The sequence below is a fragment of the Andrographis paniculata genome, unplaced genomic scaffold, assembly GCF_009805555.1.
Source record: "Andrographis paniculata isolate CXL003 unplaced genomic scaffold, ASM980555v1 Contig59END, whole genome shotgun sequence".
Lineage (NCBI taxonomy): Eukaryota > Viridiplantae > Streptophyta > Magnoliopsida > Lamiales > Acanthaceae > Andrographis > Andrographis paniculata.
This window is the reverse complement of record NW_026137594.1, coordinates 6,886,506-6,909,899: the sequence shown is the minus strand read 5'-3', so window position 1 is coordinate 6,909,899 and position 23,394 is coordinate 6,886,506. Positions and strand designations below refer to the sequence as shown.

The following is a 23,394-nucleotide window of genomic DNA, read 5'->3' as shown; positions in this document are numbered from 1 at the left end:
TACTGGGATGAACACTATTGACTTGGTCAATCTATCTATAATCATCCAAATTGCATCTGTTCCCGACTTCGCCCTTGGAAGTCCTGTCACAAAATCCATTGCAATAGAATCCCATTTCCAGAGTGGAACTTCTAAAGGTTGTAGCAACCCCATTGGTCTATGATGTTATACTTTCACCTTTTGGCAGTTTAAACATTGTGCAACAAATTTCGCTACATCCTTCTTCATACCCTTCCACCAAAAATTTCGAATTAAGTCTTGATACATTTTAATCCGTCATGGATGCACTGAATATGGTATATTATGAGCCTCACTCATAATTTGCTCCTTCAAATCACTTTGGTCCTTTGGGATACACCACATTCCATGAAATCGAAGACTCCTATCTGAAACAATATTAAAGTTTTGAATATGACCGTACTGAACTTCTATAGCCAACTCGACCATTTTATTATCTTCCATTCGAGCCACTCTAATGTGATCGTAAATTTCAGGCTCAACTTGCATTATTTGTAAATATCCCCACGTCATGCCCCATCCAAGTAGTTCAATTTTCATCTGTGCTAAATCTTGACATAGTTCATCGGCAACTAACATAGAACCCAACTTATGCCTTGGTTTTCGACTCGAGGCATCAGCTACAACATTTTCTTTGCCTTCATGATATACAATTTCGAGATCACAATCCTTCACCAATTCTAACCATTTTCTTTGTCTTAAATTTAATTCTCTTTGGGTGAAGATATATTTCAGACTATGATGGTCAGTAAACATTTTACAATGGGTACCATAAAGATAGTGCCTCCAAATCTTCAAAGCAAACACAACTGCTGCCATCTCCAAGTCATGTGTAGGATAATTCTCTTCGTGAGGTTTTAGTTGACATGACACATAAACAATAACTCTTTGATTGTGCATTAAGACGCATCCCAATCCCTTTTTTTCGAAGCTTCACTATAAACTTCAAATTCCTCACCCTCTACTGGTAAAGCCAAAACAGGTGCTGAAGTTAATCGATGTTTCAATTTTAGGAAAGAGGAATCACACTCACGATCCTAATTAATCATTATGTCCTTCTTTAGAAAATTAGTTAATGGCTTCACAACCTTCGAAAAATCAAGAACGAATCTTCGGTAATACCCTGCCAAACCCAAAAATCTTCTTACTTCTGATTGATTGGTAGGTCTTGGCCAATCTGAGATTGCTGCAATTTTAGAAGGATCTACTGAGATACCCTTACCAAAAACTACATGCCCCAAGAAAGCAACCTTTTTCAACCCAAAGTCACATTTGGATAACTTGGCATATAACTTTCTTGCACACAGTGTATTTAGTGTCACACGCAAATTTTTTGCATGTATCTTTTTATCTGGAGAATATACCAAGATATCATCGATAAATACCACCACAAACGGATCGAGGTATGGTTGAAAAATTTGATTAATCAATTCCATAAACGCAGCCGGGGCATTGGTCAATCCAAAGGATATAACCGTAAATTCATAACGACCGTATCTAGTACAAAAAGCTGTCTTAAGAATATCATGTTCTGCAACCCTTAGTTGATAATATCCAGACCTCAAGTCAATCTTGGAGAATATACTTGCACCTCTCAGTTGATCAAATAGATCATCAATCCTCGGAAGAGGATAGTTGTTCTTTACCGTGACTTTATTCAGCCCACGGTAGTCAATACACAACCTCAAGCTTCCATCTTTTTCTTTTTCACAAATAAAACTGGAGCTTACATCCAAGGTGACATGCTTGGATAAATGTATCCATTGTCTAACGATTCATGAAATGACAACTTAACCATGGGGAGCTCAATGGTACACCCTTATATGGGGTTTTTATCACTCCAACATATTTAAAACATTTCAATGGAACTTTATCACAACGGGTACTTGAATGACTTGTTCCACAACATCGACAAACAAACCCCAATTGTTGAAACCTCTCTTGACTCGGTTCTTTAATCGAAATCCCCTTATACGATGGGCCAGACCTAAACATTTGCCACAATTTATTTTTACCCTTTGGTTCGTCCTCGACCTTAGCTTTTCATTTATCTCGAAATTGATGTTGATACCCCGTTTCCTTCTCATTGTTCTTCTGCCTGACTTCCTGCTTCTGATAGAATCGAGCAGCACGCTCGTAAGCCTCATACAACGAATTGATATCCAACACAACTAAAGCTTCTTGAATCCTCTACTGCAACCCATCTACAAAATGGTCAATTCTATCTCGCTCATAGGAAAAGTAGTCAGGAACATACATCTTCAACTCATTGAACTTTACAAAATAGTCCTCGACTAACATCGAACCCTACTTCAAGTCCAGCAGCTCTTGCTTCTTTGCTTTTCGAACATATGACGGTGTAAACCTAGCTTTTAATTTTGCTTTGAACTCATCCCAAGTCATATCCACTTGGTCCACTCCCGCAGCTTCCTCACCTAACCACCACCGATTTGCTCGACCTTCCAAGAAATAGGGCCCGATATTGGCTCGTTGATCTGGTGGAACCCGAACAACACAAAATATTTTTTCCATCTTCTCAACCCAGAACTCAAGAACTCCAGGCTCAATGAAACCAAAATATGTTGGCGGATTATGTCGCATCACAGCATCAATAAAACTCCTCTATTGAGGCATCATCGCAGTTTATGGCTATTGGAAGAAATCTAGACTAGGTGCCTCTATAGGTACATGCTCTGGCACATGATATTGTGACTCATCAGACAAAGGATTTAGCTCTGGGCCTCGAATAGCCTTACGTAAACCATCACCTTGAGAATTCGACATACTGCCCCCGACTTCCCTGATTCAATATCAACTAAGCAAGACAACTAAACCAGGTATAACATTGAAGCATAAACCGCATTAACATGAATGCACCCACAAAACCAAACCTCACCGAAACCAATTCACAATCATTATTATTTTAAAAATATTTTTAATCACAAGAGCCAAAGTCTACCAAACCTATGCTCTGATACCAACTTGTAACACCCCCAGTTGGCTCATACTGGAAATGCTACCGTCACACTGCATCATGGGTCGTCATCTCCTACTTCGGGCCATACAATACAGTTTTAAGGCTAAAATTAACCATAAAAGCGTATTATTATATAAAAAAATCTTATTTATGGATATTTACAAAATACACTCCTAAACAAAAGGTTTTTCCGGTTAAAAATTTACATATAATACAATAGATGTAAGTTCACTCACTTAGCCCGTTATCTATATACCGAGACATCCCCTGTCCCGGAGGTGCCATGCATACCTGAAACAAATATTTTTCTTAAAAGTAGTCTAGAATTAAATCCATTTTAAGAACTAACGTGAAATATGGCATTCCATACCTTTTTAAAACGATGTCTAATTCCCGTCACTCATAAAATACATGTCATGTCATCCCAGTAATGAAATGATGCAACAAAGATATCAAACTCGACAACAATGCCCATCCATACATATATACATCCGCCGAAGTAAGCAGCCGGAATAACCTCGGCTCCATAATAATAGGCTCAATACATCTGTCTAAGTGAGCAACCGGAATAACCTCGGCCCCGTAATAACAAGCACACTAGACAATCATCAATAAATAGCCGGAAAATCCTCGGCTCAAGGAAGGACCTGATAAACCCATAATAATCTAACGGTCATCCGGTCACTTCAATATACCCACCTTACGACTCCCACAATCAATACATGGATAGCCGAACGTTGTCCCCATTAACCACAAGACGCCCCATAGTCTGTGATAGCGAATATAGGACCCCCACTGACTAGCCCTATCCCATGTAATGTAGTAGAATCCGTGAAACTTGGAATCACCCAAGGGAAACCCGGAAACTCTACTCCTCCTCGCACACCATAAAGGGATCACGTTTGGAGTTTGGCATATGATCCTAAACTACTAGTAGACCTCACCAGTGGCCAGCCCAATGAGTGGAACAACACGTAACACGAATGATTAGACCAAATACGTCTCAACTACCATGGGTCTAATCCCCGAATGACCGTGCGACTAAGTCACCCCGTTGTCCGACTACTATCGTCCACGATTGCCAAAGTGTTACAGTACATTGGTCGAACATCCTAACCCCAGATGATGCCCTCGCCTAGCACTACCGCACACGGCGACTAAATGATAAATCCATAAAACATATCCGATAAAGCGTGCAATATGTGTGCAACATGCCAAATAAGTGAATTTACCAAAAGGCCTGGTGAGACAGCTCACATATCCTCATTTTCATAAATTCACCTACGCGATGAAATACGTATATCAAATATCATAAACCGTGAAGTCTCCCACATGCATACGCACACATATATATATACATGCATTGACAAAATGATTCACATAATATCACATAAGCATATTAATCAGAATCGCATGCAACATGCATACCTAATTTCTTAAAATTAGATTTAATTCCTTACTGCTCACTTCTTATCGACACTCTATCGCTTTTGCAATCTCACCCAAATCTCCTCCAATGTACACCTGCCCCATTATTACTCAAATCAGCTGAGCTATATGCTTATTCATAGGAGCTACCTGCTTATTCAAAAGTTAATTTCTATAATTAGCTCGTTGGGTTTCAAACTTTTATATTTAGTAGAATACGATATTCTAACTATAAAACTCTTATACCTCATAATATTTATATCGCCCGATTATTAAATAAAAAATACTTAAAAATATGAATAAAAAGGCAAGTGTAGTACACTACCGTTTTCAATTCGGCTCGGATCGATACAAAATTTTCAAAATATAACGCTAGGATTACAAATAGACTATCAACTAAAGAAATTAGTCGATTAAATAGCCAAATAGCCAATTATAAATTTTTGAAGAATTTCTAATTTAATATCCCCAATATTGAAATTCATATTAAAATCTATAATTAAATTCTACGTATAACAAGGAATACAATACCGAAGTCAGAATCGAAATCGAACGGCTAAATCTAAATCTTTTTTTTTCTTTTTCCTTTCTCTTCTCGTCTTTCCTTTCCTCCCTGGATGTCTGCTTACTTTTCTTCACAGGTAAGGTTTGACTTCTTTCTATATATGAATATATATATTTATATTATTAATATATTTTATTATATAATTATTATTATTATTATCATTCTCATTGATTATCATTATTATTATTATTATTATCCTTCAACATTATCCTTTTTTTTATTATTATTATATTATTATTATATTATATATTTGAATATAATTTATCTTATCGATATTTATCCGTTTAACAGTCTTTATAAGTATAACCAATATACAAATTAGGAATAAAATTTGTTTCAGAATATTAATTTCTTGATCCCAAAATATTATAAAAATATTTATTTGCTATAATAATATTATTTTATATACTCCAAAATCGGGGCATTACATCTCTATAAACATTCAAATTGGTATTGTAGTATTAGTTTAAACTGTATAATACTTACAACATCTTCTGGCTGCGTGACCTCAAGTTCCGAACTATTTTGAAATCGAAAGCAATTAGCTCTCCATACCATAAGATACATGTTGGTGGTACTGGAGACAAAGTTTCTTTTGTATTATACGATGTTTACTGTTTGGATTGTAGCTAGAATAACTTTTTATATTGTTAATTTGTCATTGTTAGGGACAGGTATAAAAATTTGAAATGAATCTATATTTTTAGTTTGTAATTCTTTGTGACATACATATTAATTCAAAATGAATTTATATTGTTAGTTTGTAATTGTTTGGGATAAAAGTGTAGAAATTCGAAATGAATTACTGGTTAGGAAATTTGTAACATGATTTGTGATGGATTTATGCAAAGGAGTGAATTCATTTGCAAATTTCATATCACGAAAAACAAAATTTTCGAGGGAATGAATTCCTTTGGAATTTTTTTTTATATTTTCGAAGGAATCATTCCCTCACCAAAATGTCCTCGCAAATAGCTGGATCTAATCTAGTCCTTTGTATTGTATTCATTCTTCTATATCATCAAAACAATTGGTTTTACAAGTTTTGTTTTAATCTGGTTTAGTAATAACTTCTAATTCGTGGTGATGTTTGTTTTAGGTCTATCTGTGAATGGCAGAGCATTATGGACATGGAAATAACAACACTCTTGCTACTATTGATGTTGTCGGGGCTTTAATGGTACGCCTAGTCTAGTCTAGTCTTCATTTGTTTCTACCAATATGTTGTTAATATTTTTGTTTTTCTATAAAGTCCCCATCTACAATAAGGAGGCCTGCGAACTTTAAAGCAAACCTTTATAACAAATGGGTGCTTGAGATCCACAACAATGACAAAAAGGTTACCTTAGCCGTTCCTATAGTTGTCTTGGAGCGTTAGAATTGGTTTAATTTTTCTTATTTTGATAATTAGTTATAATTGTTTCAATGAAATTCTTGTTTAGTATGTACAAAAACTTGTTCAATGGGATTGTGAATTATAATATATTACATTTGGTTATGATCTTTTGAATTCTTTCATGGATGATTTTTGAAATTTTACAGCATTTTGATTACTCCAATTCTTAATACATTTGTAGGAAGAGGCCTAGACAATTCAAACTGCAGGGAAAGCATGGTACAGGTCAGTGATATCTGACAACGACTACATTGAGTTTGAAAATTTCTCCAAGTTTTTAGGTGTCTCCCAATAATCTGCCTTTTAATATTCATGCACCTTCAATTTTTTTTCTCATGCGTTGTTTTTTGCAGGTTGATGTCTTAGACACCTTTACAATCATCTACTATGTGAGAATTTACTGCACTTGCATTATAGTTTTGTTGCTACTCGATTATGATGGTAGTTTTAAAATAGAATTGTTTGAGACTTTATTTTAAAATATGGTATCTTGTGATTCTGCATTTCGGTTGATTTTTTTGGTAGAATTAAACCCGTTTTGCATTTATATGTATAAAGTTTCACTGAACTTTCATTTGATGACTATGGCGGTGGTGATGTTGATGGAGATGGTGTCAACTTACTGACTGGCTCACTCTTATTTGTCAAAGGTCATATTAAATTACAAATTTAATTAATTTATTAGTTATTTAATTAATTAATTATTAGCGTTATTAATAATATTTTTATGTTAATATTCGAGAAAAAAGTAGCAAATAAAATAAAATAGGGTGAGAGAAGTGAATATGATAACGTTCATATCTATTCATGGAAGGCCTGAAAGACTCAATTTGATATTGTGATCCGATAGTGCTATACTAGGATAGGATATGGCTATATATGTAATATGTCCGCAATTGGATTTAAGTAAACAAGCTATAATATTATCGAACAATGTTTTACTTTCTTGAAATTATTTGAATATCTAATTTGACTTCTTTTTGTTCATGTTATCTTTTTTTTTTCTTTTTTGTGTAGTATTTCCTTATATACTCATTCGATGCCATTCATGCATGCATTTAATTGTTTAGTTGCAGGCATCCGAGGGATGAAAGGAGGCAACAAGAATAGTTTATTTAGGAATTTATCTCTTTATCTGGGGTGAAACACAAAAAAATTTGATTTCTACTTGAATGCATGTGCTATATTTTTTTTCACTCTGTAAGTTTTTTCCTTGATATTTTTTATTTCTTTTTTGATTGAGGAAACTAACCTTGGTGCATCATCATCTCATTGTCCTAAAATTTTTGAAGCAATTCAACAGCCGCGTGAGGGAGGAGCGCAACCGTGGGGCAAATCTGCTAATCAATGCCATTCTGAGTTAGTTTAAACCTCAATGGAAGAAGACCTTGTCCAAACCAGAACTTCTTCCAAGATACTTTTTGTTGAATCCAACGATTCGATAGAATCAGAGAATGTAATAACACTGAAGAAATGTCCTGTACTATTGTGTTTAGGTTATTTGATCAGGATATGGCTAAGCTCATCGGCTATGGCACATGTGAATCATCTCAACATGGCTAAGCTCATCAGCTATGGGATGTGTGAATCATCTCAACATGGCTAAGCTTATCGGTTACAACATCGAAGGTGGAATGTACTTTGTCCTCGAGTTCTCCTTTGTCGATAGCCTCACATCGATGCTTCAGTATTGTACTTACTTTTTCCCCTATTTTCCTTGTGGAGCTTTTGGATTGTTTGATTGAGCACGTCTTGCAAATATCATGAATTTACTTATATGCTTGGATTGGTAAAATTTTCGATTTAATCTTAGTTTGTTGTGTTCTTTTATTGTTGTAATGGACCGGGTTTGCTTAGAGGTTATTTTTAGTAGTTCTAGACAATGCATTTGTTTGTATGTGTCATATTTGGCTACTTGCACTTTTATTTTTGGTTTTCTTATCCTGCCGCCGTAACACTAGCACATGCAGGTTTGATATGGATTTTGTAATTTGGCTTTTCCATGACTATTCGTTAATGTCTTACAGTGATATTTTCTAACTTTACCAATTCTATCCAAGTTCGTATCTCTCTGTATTTGTGTCACCAGGTAGGATATGTAGGAGAAGATATGGAATTCATACAGTACAAATTACTCATGGTATGTTTCTTATTTGTTTGGTTTTTTTTGTATAGTAGTTTTTTGCTTGCACTTCTACAAAAGAGGGAATGGTTACTTCGTAGCTAGTGAAGCTTGCTCGTTTTGCTTTATGTTTATAAATTAATAGGTTTTCTATTGGTGCAACATTAATAAAACTCAAGGTTCATGTTTCACTTCAGGCCTATGTTTTCAACTATAGATTTGTTTCTAATGTCGATGTACATAGTCCATACAATGGATAAATGAGAATATTTAATTATAAACAAGAAAGGAAAAGAACTTCTCCATTTTCCAAGGAGTTAAGATAGAGGAGCAAAGGGATTCTTCACTTGGTTGAGGGATTTATTCCTTTTTTTTTTGGGTTATTATTGATGTGACTCCTTTAATTTTCTCTTGCCTTTGAATTTTTATTATGACTCTCTTCTTTCTTATTTTCTCTTGTTGTGAAGTATTGCAGGCTTGTAGTGTATGTGAATAAAAAGAAAAGATGTGGGAGGAAAATAACAAAATTTCATTGAAATCTGAACAAGTAAATTTCATCTGGAATATGATTATGAAATATTGTCCCTTGAAATGCATATAATTTAGTTTGTTTGAATCTTCACTAGGATCTTGAAGTGAAAATTGGCAGTATGGTGCATTTAATACTTGTTTCCTTTTTTTTTTCTTCAAAGTTCCCGTCAAATATATTGGTTAATTATATGTTTGTTATAGACTGCAGACTTCGATGTTGACGCAACTGTGGCAGAGGAATTGTATACATAGATGAAGTTGACAAGGTAGCTAAGAAGATATGGCAGATGTTTAAAACAAATGAGTTGATGGACCAGCATGTTAGTAATTTATTAAAAATCACACCACAAATACACAAGATGGAAGAACAACACACATAAGGTAAAACCAGAAAGAAGAAGGATACAGAATGTTTGTGAACTTTTCCTTGCATTTCTCTTCCATTGTTTGAATGAAAAAAACACTAAATAAAAACTGATAACACATTTTTGTATTATTTAATTTTGTACAAATCCACAAGGAATTTATGTTTGAAAATCAGTGAGTGGAAGTTTATATAAAAACGATCAGATATAGTAATTTTTGTGGTTGTAGACCCTGAGTAGTTATCACAATTATTTATACTCATTTTTACTGGTGAGTTTTCAGGTCGAACACAAGGATTTTAAGTCATGAATTTCAAAGGTGAAAATCTTGAAAAAGCGACGATAATGCAGGAGGGTATCCGCTTGCAGCGAATCCAAAAATCTAAGCTATCGAAAGCAGTAAAGAAAGCGGTAAAAATAAGGTGAGCGGAAGCGAGCGATGCGAGTGCGGAAGGTGAAGTGCCAGTGGTAACCAGATGATTGGGACATGAGCGGAAGTGGGGACCAGATGAACGAGACATGGATGAATAGCGGTTACCGAATGAACGGGACATGAGCGAGCAGAACATTATATGTATGTATATATATAGACGAGCAACAAAGAGTGAAGGAGAGATGTTGTGTCTGAATTGTGCGTTACTAAATGGATAGCTTTTCCTGGATGTAGTGAGCGAGCGGTGTAAGTGTGTTATCGGAAATATATATATATATATTACAGAAATGGTTAGAAGGGGATAATGTAATTATATAAACTGAAATATAAAGAATTCATAACACTGGAATTTTTCCCTTAAGGGATTTACAACAAGACTTCAATGACACCCAGAATTGAGACATTATAAGAAAGAAATCCTACTGTCACTAGGAATCTCTGTGACCTAATAGACCACCGCCTATGCCCCGTTAATTTTCCCAATATCTGCCTCATTAGGGGCTTTACCCTTCTGTTACCTCTTTTTAATCAAAATTGAATTCAAAACAGTATTTAAGCAGGTCGACAAGGCTCCCGCGTACTTAACTATATTGAACTACCTTGGGACCGCTTTTGGCACATAAAAAGGCTCAGATAATCAATTCTTCTCTTGCTCTAAACCAGTGAAATGAAATTCTCTAAATTCAAACTTTATATAAGTGTGTAAAAAGTGTGGAAGAAAAGAGGATGAAGAACTGAATGATATTTCATTATCTACTACGAAAGCAGTGAAAGACTAGAACTACAAAGCTGTAAACAAAAACAGTAATCTAATCTAAGAAAAGCGGTAAAGACTTGGATAAGGGAGGAGGGAAATCCCTACTCCCTTGGCCATTCCTGTGGAGAACTCCCTTATAGGGTTGGAGCTCTCGGAGACAGGAAGACGTCTGCTTGCAGAAAGTAATCGCTAAGAGTATTAAAATCAAAGTATCGATCTCTCTTTACATAAAGATATCTGGCTCTATTTATAGTAGGTGAAACGGGACGATTGCAATCAGTTGTTGGGCGGTTCCAACCGCTGGGCAGTTAGGCGATTACTGGTAGTTATTCTGTTGAAGCAGTTGCTGGTCATAACTCCCAGGGCGTTCGCTTTGATTGCATTGAATTTCAAGGGCTCAGATCTTCCTCGCTTGCCGGAGAGCTGGAGGGTATCAGCGCAGCTAGGTTTGCTTGTGCTGGCTGGAAATAAAATGGTTGTACCGCTGCAGTTGGAACACTTAGTTGGAATCTGGTGATAATCTGCAGCAGTGGGTGTCTGGACTGTCGCTTTTGCAAGCGGGAGAGGCTGCCACTTGCGAACGGTGTAAGTTATCGCTTGCCTCTCATGCCTTAGTCTTTTCCAGAAGATATTCTGGGCGCTTGCGAGCGGGGGCGGCTGTTGCTTTTGGCGTCTGCCTTAGCTTTTTTGGCACCAGATTACCGCTTCAAAAGGGAAAAAATCGTTAATAATCTCAACAATGAAATCTGGATCATGTCAAGCGATATAGATCAATAATGTATGCCATCAATGGGTTATTATGATGGTTTTTATACAAAATTTCGAGTAATACACAGTTTTGTCAAGGTAAGAATATGCTCCTATTTGGAGTCATAAAAAAACAAATGTAAAATTAATACACCAAATAAAATTGTTGGATAGGATTGAAACGGTAAAAACGTGTCCACCATTCAAACTCCTAATTATTTCTCAATCAATCCCACCATCAATGACCAAATAATTTCTCCTTGATCGTATTCAAAATATTCAAAAATATCAAAATTATTTCATCATCTCCCCCCTTAATTTTGTCGCCAAGATTCTTCAACCTAATAAATTTCTCATCTCGATATACTTGACTCGTGGTAATGCTTTGGTCAATATATCAGCTCGTTGCTCGTCTCCACTAACATGCTCCATGCTAATGATCTTCTTTTCAACATATTCACGTATAAAATGATACATCGTATCTATGTTTTTGCCGTGACCATGGAACACAGGATTTTTCATTAGCGCTATTGTTGATTTATTATCAACGAACAACCTCACTCTCGAGCTTTCCCATCTGGTTAAGTTCTTCAAAAAAATTCCTTAACCATACTGCTCGACACGTAGTCACTGTCACTGCCATAAACTCTGCTTCGCAATAAGAGAGAGCCATAGTTTGTTGCTTCTAAAATAACTATGTAATTGGATTATTCGAGAAGTAAAACACTGTCCCGGTGGTGCCCTTTTGATCATCCAAATCCATTTCACAACTGCTGTCACTGTAGCCTACTAACTTTCCATCGCCTCTTCTTGTGTATGCGAAACCATATTGCACCGTACCTTTTAAGTATCGAATTACCTATTTCACTGGCTTCAGATGGCTTTATTTTGGACTGCTCATATAGCAACTAGCGACCCCAACAAAATAAGCAAGGCTGTTCTTGTATAAGTCAAGTATCGAAGATGGCCAATGAGTTGGTGATAATTAGTTGCATTCACAGGAGTGCCTTCCTCATCCTTCGATAGGCTAAAATTTGCATCATCGGGCACTTTGTTGGATTACAGCCCTACATTCCAGCTGCTTGTAGAATCCACTTTGCATACCCATCTTGACTTATTTCGATGCCTTTCTCACTTTGCTGCACTTCTATTCCCAAGTAGTATGTCAACAGCCCCAAGTCACTCATCTCGAACACCTTCTGCATTTTTCCTTTGAACTGAATTACTTGGTCTTCATTTGATCCAATGACAATTAAATCATCCACATATACACCAACTATCAAAATTGTATTAGAACAATGACGCTTATATACCGTTTTCTCTTGTGAACACCTTGTAAAGCCCAAATCCTTGAGTGTCTTGTCAAGACGTATGTTCCATGCTCGTGGCGCTTGACGTAAGCCATAGAGGGCCTTGTATAGACGGTATACTATATGCTCATCCCCTTTAGCAACAAAACCATCGGGTTGAGACACGTCTACTTCTTCTTGCAATTCTCCATTTAAGAACGACGACTTCATATCAAGATGATGGACTAACCATCCTTTCATCGCAGCTATAGGCAATAGCAACCTTATAGTTTCCAATCGGGCCACCGGTGCAAAAACTTCATCAAAATTGATCCTTTTCCGTTGAACGTATCCTTTTGCAACCAATCGAGCTTTGTGTTTGAAGACATTTCCATCAGCATCTTTCTTTATTTTAAACACCCATTTCAGTTCAATTGGTTTGTGCCCAGGTGGAAGAGTTGTATGCTTTCAAGTACAATTTTTTTCAATCGAACACAATTCCGCTTTCACTGCTTCCTGCCACGAAGGAAAACCAACAACTTCTATAAATGTTGCAGGTTCATAACCTACAAACATCAATTCATTGGATTCCTCTTCCACATGCTCCGTCTCATTGTAGATATCAGTGAGATTTTGAAAGCCTTTAATAGGAGTGTGTTCATACGTTGAGGGGTCCACATTTGCTGCACTATTTCTGCTCGAGCTGCATTCGGAGCTGCTGCAGAATTTCCATCAGAAGGTTCTGGCTGATGTTCGCTGTTGGTGTCGGCTGGTACTTCTTCTTCCGGGATATGATTGAAAAAATCGTTAACCCACATTTGATTTGCATTAGACCTCTTCCGTGTGTGATTAGGCCCAACTTCATTTTTTCTTTTCATCGAAAATGACATCACGAGCAACCACAACCTTCAGATCAATTTGGTTCAACATTCAATAGGCTTTAGAACCCGATTCCACACCCAAATAAACCATTGGAGTGTTGCGATTTCTGAGCTTCGAGACCTGATCCACCAGTTTCTTCACATTCCCAACGCACCCAAACACCTTTAGGTGCTCAAGTGCTGGTTTAAATACTTTTAGACCTTCATATGATGTCATCCCTTTCACTCCTTTAGTTGGAATACAGTTGAGTGTGTAGACAACATGCCTAACAGCTTCACCCCACATTACATCTGGTACATTCATCATTCGTAATAACGACCTCATAACTTCAAGAATGTTTCTATTACGTCGCTCCACCACATCATTTTGTTGAGGGGAGTAAGGGGCTGTAAGTTGCCTCTGAATTCCTTCATGCTCACAAAACTCATTAAATTTTTTAGAAGTGGATTCCCCCTACGATCAGTCCGCAATCTTTTCAACTTCATCGATGTCTCTTTCTCAATTTTTACTTTGAATTTCGCAAAATTGGAAAAGGCTTCATCCTTCAATTTCACCATAAAAAATCTTATATAACGACTTAAATCATCAACTATTAAGATGAAGTAACAGTTACCTGATACTGTTGAGGGAGATATCGGACCACATAGATCCGCATGAACCAATTAAAGAGGTTGACTTGGCCGCCATTGAGCTTCTTTGGGGAACATATATCTTGATTGTTTCGAAACCATACATCCCTTGCAAACTTGCGTAGGATGTTGTATAATGGGAACCCCACGAACTAGTTCATTTCGAACCATCCACTTGATTGTACAAAAATTCACGTGACCCAATCGAGCATGCCACATCCATGCTTTATTATCGAGATTCGCCATCAGACAAACAGGTTGAGTAGTCTCGAGTGCAATCTTATACAATCAATTGCTCGATTATTCAACCCTCATAATTAGACGACCAACATCATCATGAATCTTTAAGAAATCGTTCCTCATCTCAACTTTGTATCCCAATTCAGTCATCTGTCCAAGACTCAAAATATTACTTTGTAAAGCCGGGATAAAATATACCTCCGAGATGAGTTGTTGTTCTCCATTCTTGCACTTTAAAAAGATTGACCATTTTCCAACGATCTGAACCTTAGAACCATCCCCAAGACGAACCTCGCCAGTGATTTTTTCATCAAACTTTCCAAAGAATCTTCGTGTTCCAATCATATAATTGCTCGCGCCATTATCAAGGTACCAAACATCTTCTTTAGCCTCGCCAGTCCCTTCGAATGTACTAGGACATATACTTTTCTCATTCAATAGAACCAACGTATTTTTTCCTCTCCATAGATGCTAAGCAACAATGTTGGTTCTTCCTCTTGCGTTTCAACCAAATTTGCTTCGTCCCCTTTCTCCTTTGGCGCTTTGCATTCGGATGCATAATGACTATTTTTTCACAATTGAAACACTTAATGTTGACTGGTTGAACATGTGATAATTATTTTTGTGATAATTGAGAATAATTTTGTTGAAAGTTAAATTCTATTATTCACATCGATGGTCGATATAATTGAAAAGAATACACTTTTTTGGAGACACTCAAAAATTCTAAAGTCCATCCCCATTATAATTTTTTAAAAGCCCACCACACATATTATCTCCGGCACCCAGCGAACAACTTCCGCACTCAAGTATGTGTTGAATATATGTGTCATTTATTATGACACATTGCCTTGGTCCTTACACTCTTTATTGGCTTTGTCAATGTCGGCATTTGTAGACTAGGAAAAACATCTCCAACAAACAAATGTGTTACAAGCTATGATGAATAAATATTGTACATGAGACATATTAGAATTGTCCATATTATAAGTATTAGTCATTGAGGTGTACATTGAACATGTCCATCGATGCTTTCATAACAGTATGGTGAATACACATTTTCTCACTACATGTCGAATATGTATATAGTTATTTATAAAGTCAATTCATTAATAAAAGTACATGCAATCGTATTAGAAGTATGTCAATTAATTAAATGAGGAACATATGACTTGAATAAGGGTATGTTGTTCAAATTTAGAGGTTTTTCCACACCCAACCATAAAATTTTGCACACCGAAGTATATTTTTTAATTTTGTGTGTATGTACCTCGAGTAACAAAGTCCATACTTATAGAGAATCACATATATCATTTGTTAAATTAAAAACAATGATGGTCCTTAAATTTTTGACAAAATATAGCATCAATGACTTCTTACCCAAATTTGGCAACCATATGTTTCAAACCTCAATTGTTCTCAATTCATGCATAAAATTTAACATACAAATCCGATAAATAATACTATATCCATCCGGCTCTAAGGTGCACATTTACCTTTTGCGCCATTGTACTTAGCATTAAAAATATATTTATATTTATATAATTTTTTTGTACAAATATTATTATATTAGTGTTATAAGACACTAATAGAAGTTTTTTGTCATTTTTCTTGATTTGTACTACATTTTGATATAATAATAATATTTAAAGATCAATACGTAAAAAATAAATGTTAACCTTAGGGCCAGATGGAGGTAGACAACCTCTCCAGGGTCTCCTGATTAAATCTCCACAACAATTTTTCTTCGATATGTTTTGACATTGTCAAATTCGATAGATCATCTACTAAGCGGGTAAATTTTCATGTTGCATAAAGATTAACTCTCAGAGAATACACATACTAGTGACCCATAATTATGTTTCTCACCTTAGACATGAAAATATTTAAAACAAAGACATAAGTATGCAAAAATATATATAACACGGATTCAAGTTTATCACATAACTATATAGGTATGTAAGTTTTATTTTTTTTTTTTTTTGTAGAGGAACATTAATTGAAAACTAGAGCACATATTTTATACCGTTTGTTGTAACCAAAAACATTTGGAGGCATTAACGCACACTAGTAAAAATAACAGAACTTTTATAAATCGAAAAAATAAATACATGAACAACCAACAATGTGATAGAGATATCAACAAACAGATGGGTCCAATTGTGGAATCTCAAGAGGCATCGGCTTGACTGGCGTCATCCCTAAGGGCCCGAAGACCTAAGAATGAGTGAAGGCTACATTCGCTGAGTCCGACAGCTCTGATATGCTCGCGATTCGTACAAATGACCTTCAGAACATAAAAAAGGTCACTCTATATGAGAAATGGGCACCAACGGTATTTAAAAAAAAAATCAAACTCCACCCACCCCATATTGAAACCATTTTATGGCAAAATTAAACCTAATGATGAAAATATATTTTATATACAATAAAGTTACTTAGACTTTAAAATACATCAAAATAACTTATATTTGAATGATGGTAGGTTACGATTTTGAGGTAAGCTCGACTGACACCTAAGCTTGTACAAATCATATAGAAGCACATGACAAAAAGATTAGAGTATACCACAAATTCAAAAGCACAAAATTAAAATATCGATTTTACCAAATACAAAAACGTTAACTTAGTTCTTGAACTTCGTTTGGAAAAGGAAATCCTTTTCGATACTTCGAGCAGAATGTGCACTTTTGTTTTAGCCCCTCAGTTGGTCTTTGATAAAAAAAAAACTTTCAATACAGTAGTAGTGATGATTTCAAGGATGATCGTCGGAGGCGACGACCTGAAAGTGAGAGAAGAAAGGTTTTTGAAGAAAATAAGTGATTGAGTTTGTGTGTATTATTTAGGTTTCAATTATTTTTCTGTGTGTTATTTTTGTAACCGATTATAGTATATAAATAATAAACCAAAGTACATTACTTTGCAATTATATTTGTATAGCATGAAAATTTTAGGGTACGTAAGTAAAAATTGTAGGTTTACGTAAACTTAGTGGAAGTATATAATATATTCATTACATAAACTCATCATTCCAGGGGCAAAATTGGTAGTAGGGAGCTATTTTTAAATATTTACAAAAGTAGAGAATGCAGTGGCTTTAAATAACCTGTAAAGACTTAATTTAATTGTATTTTATCTAACATGAATTTAAATCAAAGTGCCTCTTAAGAAAATTCATATCTCAATTTTAATTCAAATACAATATACATCCAAAATAGTTACTCACTCAATTCATATTGAGTTTAAATTCAATCTATACAAAACAAAGATATATACAACATATATGTATGTTATCTTATAAAAATTATTAATATAACTTGGCTCAAACAACTATTGTTAAAATATATTATTTTTTTTTAAAAAAAATTATAATTTAGAGATTTATAGGACTCTATCTTATAAAATGTATGCTTTATACTACAAAAAATATATTAAGTCCAGTCCGGATTAACCAAAAATAGGCCCAAAGCTCCACAAAACCAGCTCGGAGGAGAAGCAGCCCAGTCCGGATAAGAGCCAAATTGGCAGCCAAGCAGACAAGCCCAAAAATAGGCTATTTGGTCCAGCCAAAAGTCCTAAAACAGGCCCAATGACCCTAGTAAAGGAGAAGGAGACTTGCAATTACAGATAAAGGAAAGTAGAGGAGAAGGAGACTTACAATTACAGATAAAGGAAAGTAGAGGAGTGGGAAGGAATTGTTCCTAAAAATGGGGGAGTGTGGAGAAAATATTGGAAAATGCCTATATAAAGGCAAAAGGGGAGAGAGACAAATAAGAAAAACATTATTCCATTAACACACTTGCATAATTCAAATCTCATTCCTGCAATTTATTTACTTTCCCTGCATTATTATTTTTTTCCTATTCTCTTGCTAGCATTAATTGTCCAATTTAATTCAAGTTCTTCCTTAATTATTTTCTCTTATACGATTTTTCTTCTCCAACTTCTTCATATTTAGCATAGTAACACCTATATTATTTTTCCATTGATTCATTTTGATCACGAGACTTAGCCCGGATACTTCCTTGAGTAGGCGATGGAACCCGATTATTATCGATTTTGATAGGCCTAGATTTATTAAGCCGTCATCGACGAATTTCAGCGACAACAGATTGGCACACCCAATGGGACTCCGACAAGTCTCACATCTTTTTTGCAAGTAAGGAGTCACAAATTACCGTTGCCGGAAAAATCTACAATGTCGAAAGATAAGGAAACAGTCGGTGAAATTTCAGTGTCCTGTGCACCCGGAAAACTCATGCAAAATGAGTCCTCTACTCCTCCGGGGAGTGGAGAAAGGATGCTGACTATTCCTGCAAACATTCTTCAAAATCAGATCTGTAGGGAGATCCCAACGGCCTTCCACAAGTCGGCGTTGATACTCTCCCAATATCTCGCAGACGTTCTGAAACCGACTATCCAAAACAAAATCGCATGGGGAAGAGATGAGGAGTTGCACGATGGTAAAGCGCCAGCGGCCGGTCCCTGACATGATGAAAATGTACCTTCGACAAGGGTAACATACGGGGGCACGTCTGGATATCCTCGGACAATGCTCCAGTATGGTAATGTAACCATACTGACCAAAGGAAACAAAAACAGCAACCCCCCGGATGAGACAGTGGCTGAAGGACCTTGGCGGTCCTCGGAGAAGGCCATCTTAAAGCCGCCGCCACATCAGGGACATCTGGGGAACAACGGGTACTCGCCACCAGCCGCCCAATGAAAAAACAATCCTTTGTTCAGTGGCATGAGCGCACGCACATCGCCCGCAAGGGCGAACGGTGAAGAAAATGTCCCTGCCGGAGGAAAAATGGCTGACCCTTGGGGGTATGGCCGACCACAGCCTCAACACCTCCGGCCGCTCTTCCGGCTCCGAGGATGACTTGGGGGGCATCCACCCCACCTCCGAATCTGCCTTAAGGGGCAGCTTCTGCTCCTCCGGATCCCTCGGGCTCAGCTCCGTCGGCTGTAGCGGTGGCTTAGGGCTTGGGTGCACCAGCTCCGACCTTGCCGCCTCAAAAAGCTCCCATTGCTGGACCAGCCGCACAATAGCAGTGCAGACCTGCACAACAGGGTCCCCCGATCAATTTATGAAATTTCGTCACTCCACCGGTAGCTCTCCGCGGGTACCAGCTGAGTGGAATCGAGGACCTTCACCTCTGGCTCACCCTCCACAAGGCCATCAACAATACTTTCCTCGCGTCCAACCAGGCCCGGGACAGCCTGGAGGATACGCTGAAATTGCTACTCCGTCGCGACCGATTATTAATCCACAGGTCATCGAGGAAGCAATCCGGAGGCTGTATGGTGATCCTATCCAGCTTCCCGCTTGGCCGCATTATCAACGGCCGTTCTCGGTTCAGATTTCCATTGACCATCCGCTCCCCCGGAATGCATGGGTCTCAAAATTCACATTATTATCAGGTGAGGATTCGTGGTCCACCATTGAACAAATTGGCCGGTTCACAGCATAGTGCGGAGGAGATTTCAGAACCAATGATTGGTTCAAACTCCAACTATTCTCATTGTCCCTCACAGGGCCAGTATATATGTGGTATGCGTCTCTGCCGCTAAATTCGTGTAAGACGTGGGCAGATCTCGAAAGAGCGTTCCACGAACGCTTTTATATCCCACTGCCGAAGGTGACGGTCTCGGACCTGACCAACCTACGAGAAAAGCACAATGAACTTCTGGAACAGTTTCTAGAGATGTTCCACAGGGCCGAGGGGCTGTGCCAAGTTCGGATACCAGAAAATCAAGTGGTTAATATGACTATTGACAAATGACCCACCAGCTTTGGGAGAAGCTGGCTCTGCAGGAATAAAATGACCTTCGGCAGCTCGCAGGAAAAGCTGTCATGGCAGAATAGCTCCTCCGGGATTCTCAGACAGCTAAACAACATAAATTCAGAGGCGGAGCACATCTTTTCCAAGTCCAAGAGGATGAAATAGGCTGCCCAGAGGAGCCAGACGAAATGTTCCTGGAAGACATATCACAATTAAAGATGTATACTTGCCCAGCACTCAAAGTACCTCAGAGGAAGGAGGCCAATCCAAAAGTACATATACGCTTTCGACTTTTTGTTGAAGGGTAATCAACTCCGGTTTAAAGAAGGGCATAAAATGCCGTTTGAAGAGGAATTGGATGGAAAAGCCTATTGCAAATGGCATGGCTTGTTCGAACACTAGGTTAGGAGTTGTATCGCTTTCAGAAATGCGGTACAAAAGGCTATTAAGGAAGGCCGCCTACAGCTGACCGACAATCCAGAGATGGATATCGATGTGGAGCCATTTCCGGCTCAAATTAATGTTGTGGGTGCCTGTTTGGTAAGAAAAACTGACCCGCCTTGGGTGGCAGGTCAAATCAGGAGCAGGCTGTGCCAAAGAGGAACGTATTTGAACGGTTGGGGAGGTCCATAAAACCACCACGGAGGAGTTTGGTTTGGGATCGTCTTTCACCGCATAATACCATTGCCAAAGTTAGCTTCGAGAAAATGGTGAAGTGTGGCGGGTTACTTCAGTCGACCAAGCGGTGATAACTTCTCATGCTATGCAACGACCAGAAAGTCCGCCAAACAATGGGAAGTGGACGGAAAATCGTAAAAAGATCCCATAATTGACTAGGACCTAACGGCGGACACAACAACGTCAAATCTTGGCCGTAAGCTTTGCTGAATAGGGACATCAGCAGGAGCAGCCGTCAGGAGAGCAAGAGACAATTATAGGGGCTAAGGAAACATCTCAGGTGGAGAAATTACCTTCCTGGTGGAGAAGGCTATGAAAATGGAGGCTAAAACAAACTAGCACGAAGGACTGCGCCCCGTCAGAACAATAGTTTCATCCGAAGGAGCTGACGGCATCTGTCCCGAAGGACAAACTAGTTATCGGGGCCTTGGAGGACAACAAGACGTTGATTGCTAGTTTGGACATCATCGCGAATGACCAAGATCTGGAGCAGGCGCTGTGTTATGAAAAGGACTTTCAGGTAAACACTATTGGTTTTTTTCCCAGAGAGTTCATGGCTTTGGAAGTTTAGCCTTCTTATTTCCAAGGGGGCGTGTTAGTGGAGGAAACTAGCCTAGTTTTTCGAAAGTTATCCGAAAAACAAACATGACACCTGAAATCATTCTTCCTAATTGTCTATCTCAACGGTCGCACGATCAGCAAGGTTTTGGTGGACAGAGGGGCATCAGTCAATGTGATGGCCTTGTCCACACTCTGAAAAATTGGGAAGAACCGGGGAGATCTACCACCATGCGGACCATGGATTTTACGGGAAATATGCATTCAGCCGCCGGCGTATTAATGGCCAATGTGACGGTTGGAAGTCTTACCGACCGGATGGCCTTCTTTGTGATCGAAGGCAAACCGACGTACTCGGTCATCCTAGGGAGGGACTAGATTCACACTACTTAGTGTGTGCCATCCACCCTACATCAAAGAGTGATATTTTGGAATGGTAATCACATAGAGGTTCATGCAGCAGAGGTGGTTTATTATTCACCCAGTGTGTATCCACTTTCGATGATGTTGAAGGATGTAGATACATGGACATAATGTAATCTCACCATGAATGGGTTCGAAATCCACACAGAGGTTGACACATGGCTTATTCGCAAAAATATCTGTAATGCATGACGACCCGGAGGTATTACAGGACCTGGAAGGGCGGATTCTCGAGATGTATAATGTACATGGAGTAGTGGATCCGTCCCAGTTTGACTTCTTGAAAGGTAGGCAGATACTCTAGATCTGCCGCTAGCTCTGGAGAACCAAAACGAAGATGATTTTCCCTCGGCTATCCAAAGGGCTACCCCATTCTTTGAAGTGCAGGACCCTCTGGAGGAAATTAATCTCGGCGATGATACAGTATCCCAGATGACCAGGATTAGTTCTCTGCTGCCCCTGGACCAGAGACAACGACTTACGGAATTAATACGAGAATACCAAAATTGTTTCGCATGGGACTAGCACGAGATGCCGGATCTATTCAAAAATTTGGTTGAACATCGGCTACCTACCAAACCATTGTTGAAACCTCACAAACAGCGCCCACGACGGTTTAACCAGGAGTTGATGCCGAAGGTCAAAGAAGAAGTGGAAAAATTGCTTAAGGCGAATTTTATTCGTACTTGCTGATACTCGGAATGGATATCCAACATTGTACCCGTGGTGAAGAAAAATAGGAAGATCCGGGTGTGTATCAATTTTCGCAAGCTTAACTTGACGACACCCAAAGATAAGTACGTTATGCTGATCGCCGACATGCTTGTTAATTCAACGGCGGGGTATGAGATCTTGTCCTTTATGGATGGATACTCAGGTTACAATCAAATACACTAAGCGAAGGAGGATGCCCACAAAACAACATTTCAATGTCCGGGGGCGATCGGCATATTCGAGTGGATTGTAATGCCCTTCGGATTGAAGAACGCCGGAGCGACTTATCAAAAGGGCCATGAACACTATCTTCAACAATCTGATCGGCGAATGTATGGAGGTTTACATCAACGACGTTGTTGTCAAATCCAAATCTTTCGACCAGCACCTCACGGATCTCCGGAAAGCCTTCGCCTGAATGAGATGGCACAATTTGAAAATGAACCCGACAAAGTGCACCACACTTCCTAGGCTTTCTCGTCCATCAGAGAGGGATCAAAATTGACCAAAACAAGGCGAAAGCAGTCCAGGAGTTGGGACCACCACACAACCTCAAAGAATTGCAAAGCTTGATGGGCAAAATTAATATTTTGCGACGATTAATCGCCAATGCCGCCGGAAGGATGAAAACATTTTCCGTATTGCTACACGGGAGTTGGGAAATTTTTTATTTGGGAGTAACACAACAACCCATTTTGGAGCAGATCAAGGTGGCCCTTATATCACCACCGGTGCTAATGCCGCCAATCCCAGGGAAGGAGTTGAAATTTTACATTTCGGCAACGGAGGATACTAACGGCTGCCTCCTCGTACAAGATGATGAGTTGGGTCAAGAAAAAGCAATTTATTATCT

At 38.2% G+C, this 23,394-nt stretch overlaps 1 protein-coding gene across 1 annotated transcript; it reads right to left on the bottom strand.

Moving 5' to 3' along the window:
- Positions 1-276: 276 nt before the first annotated feature.
- On the bottom strand, positions 277-918 carry LOC127258498 (uncharacterized). Its single transcript, XM_051285348.1, has one exon. It carries the CDS (start codon positions 916-918, stop codon positions 277-279), a length of 642 nt encoding a protein of 213 aa, XP_051141305.1.
- Between the last annotated feature and the right edge of the window lie 22,476 nt (positions 919-23,394).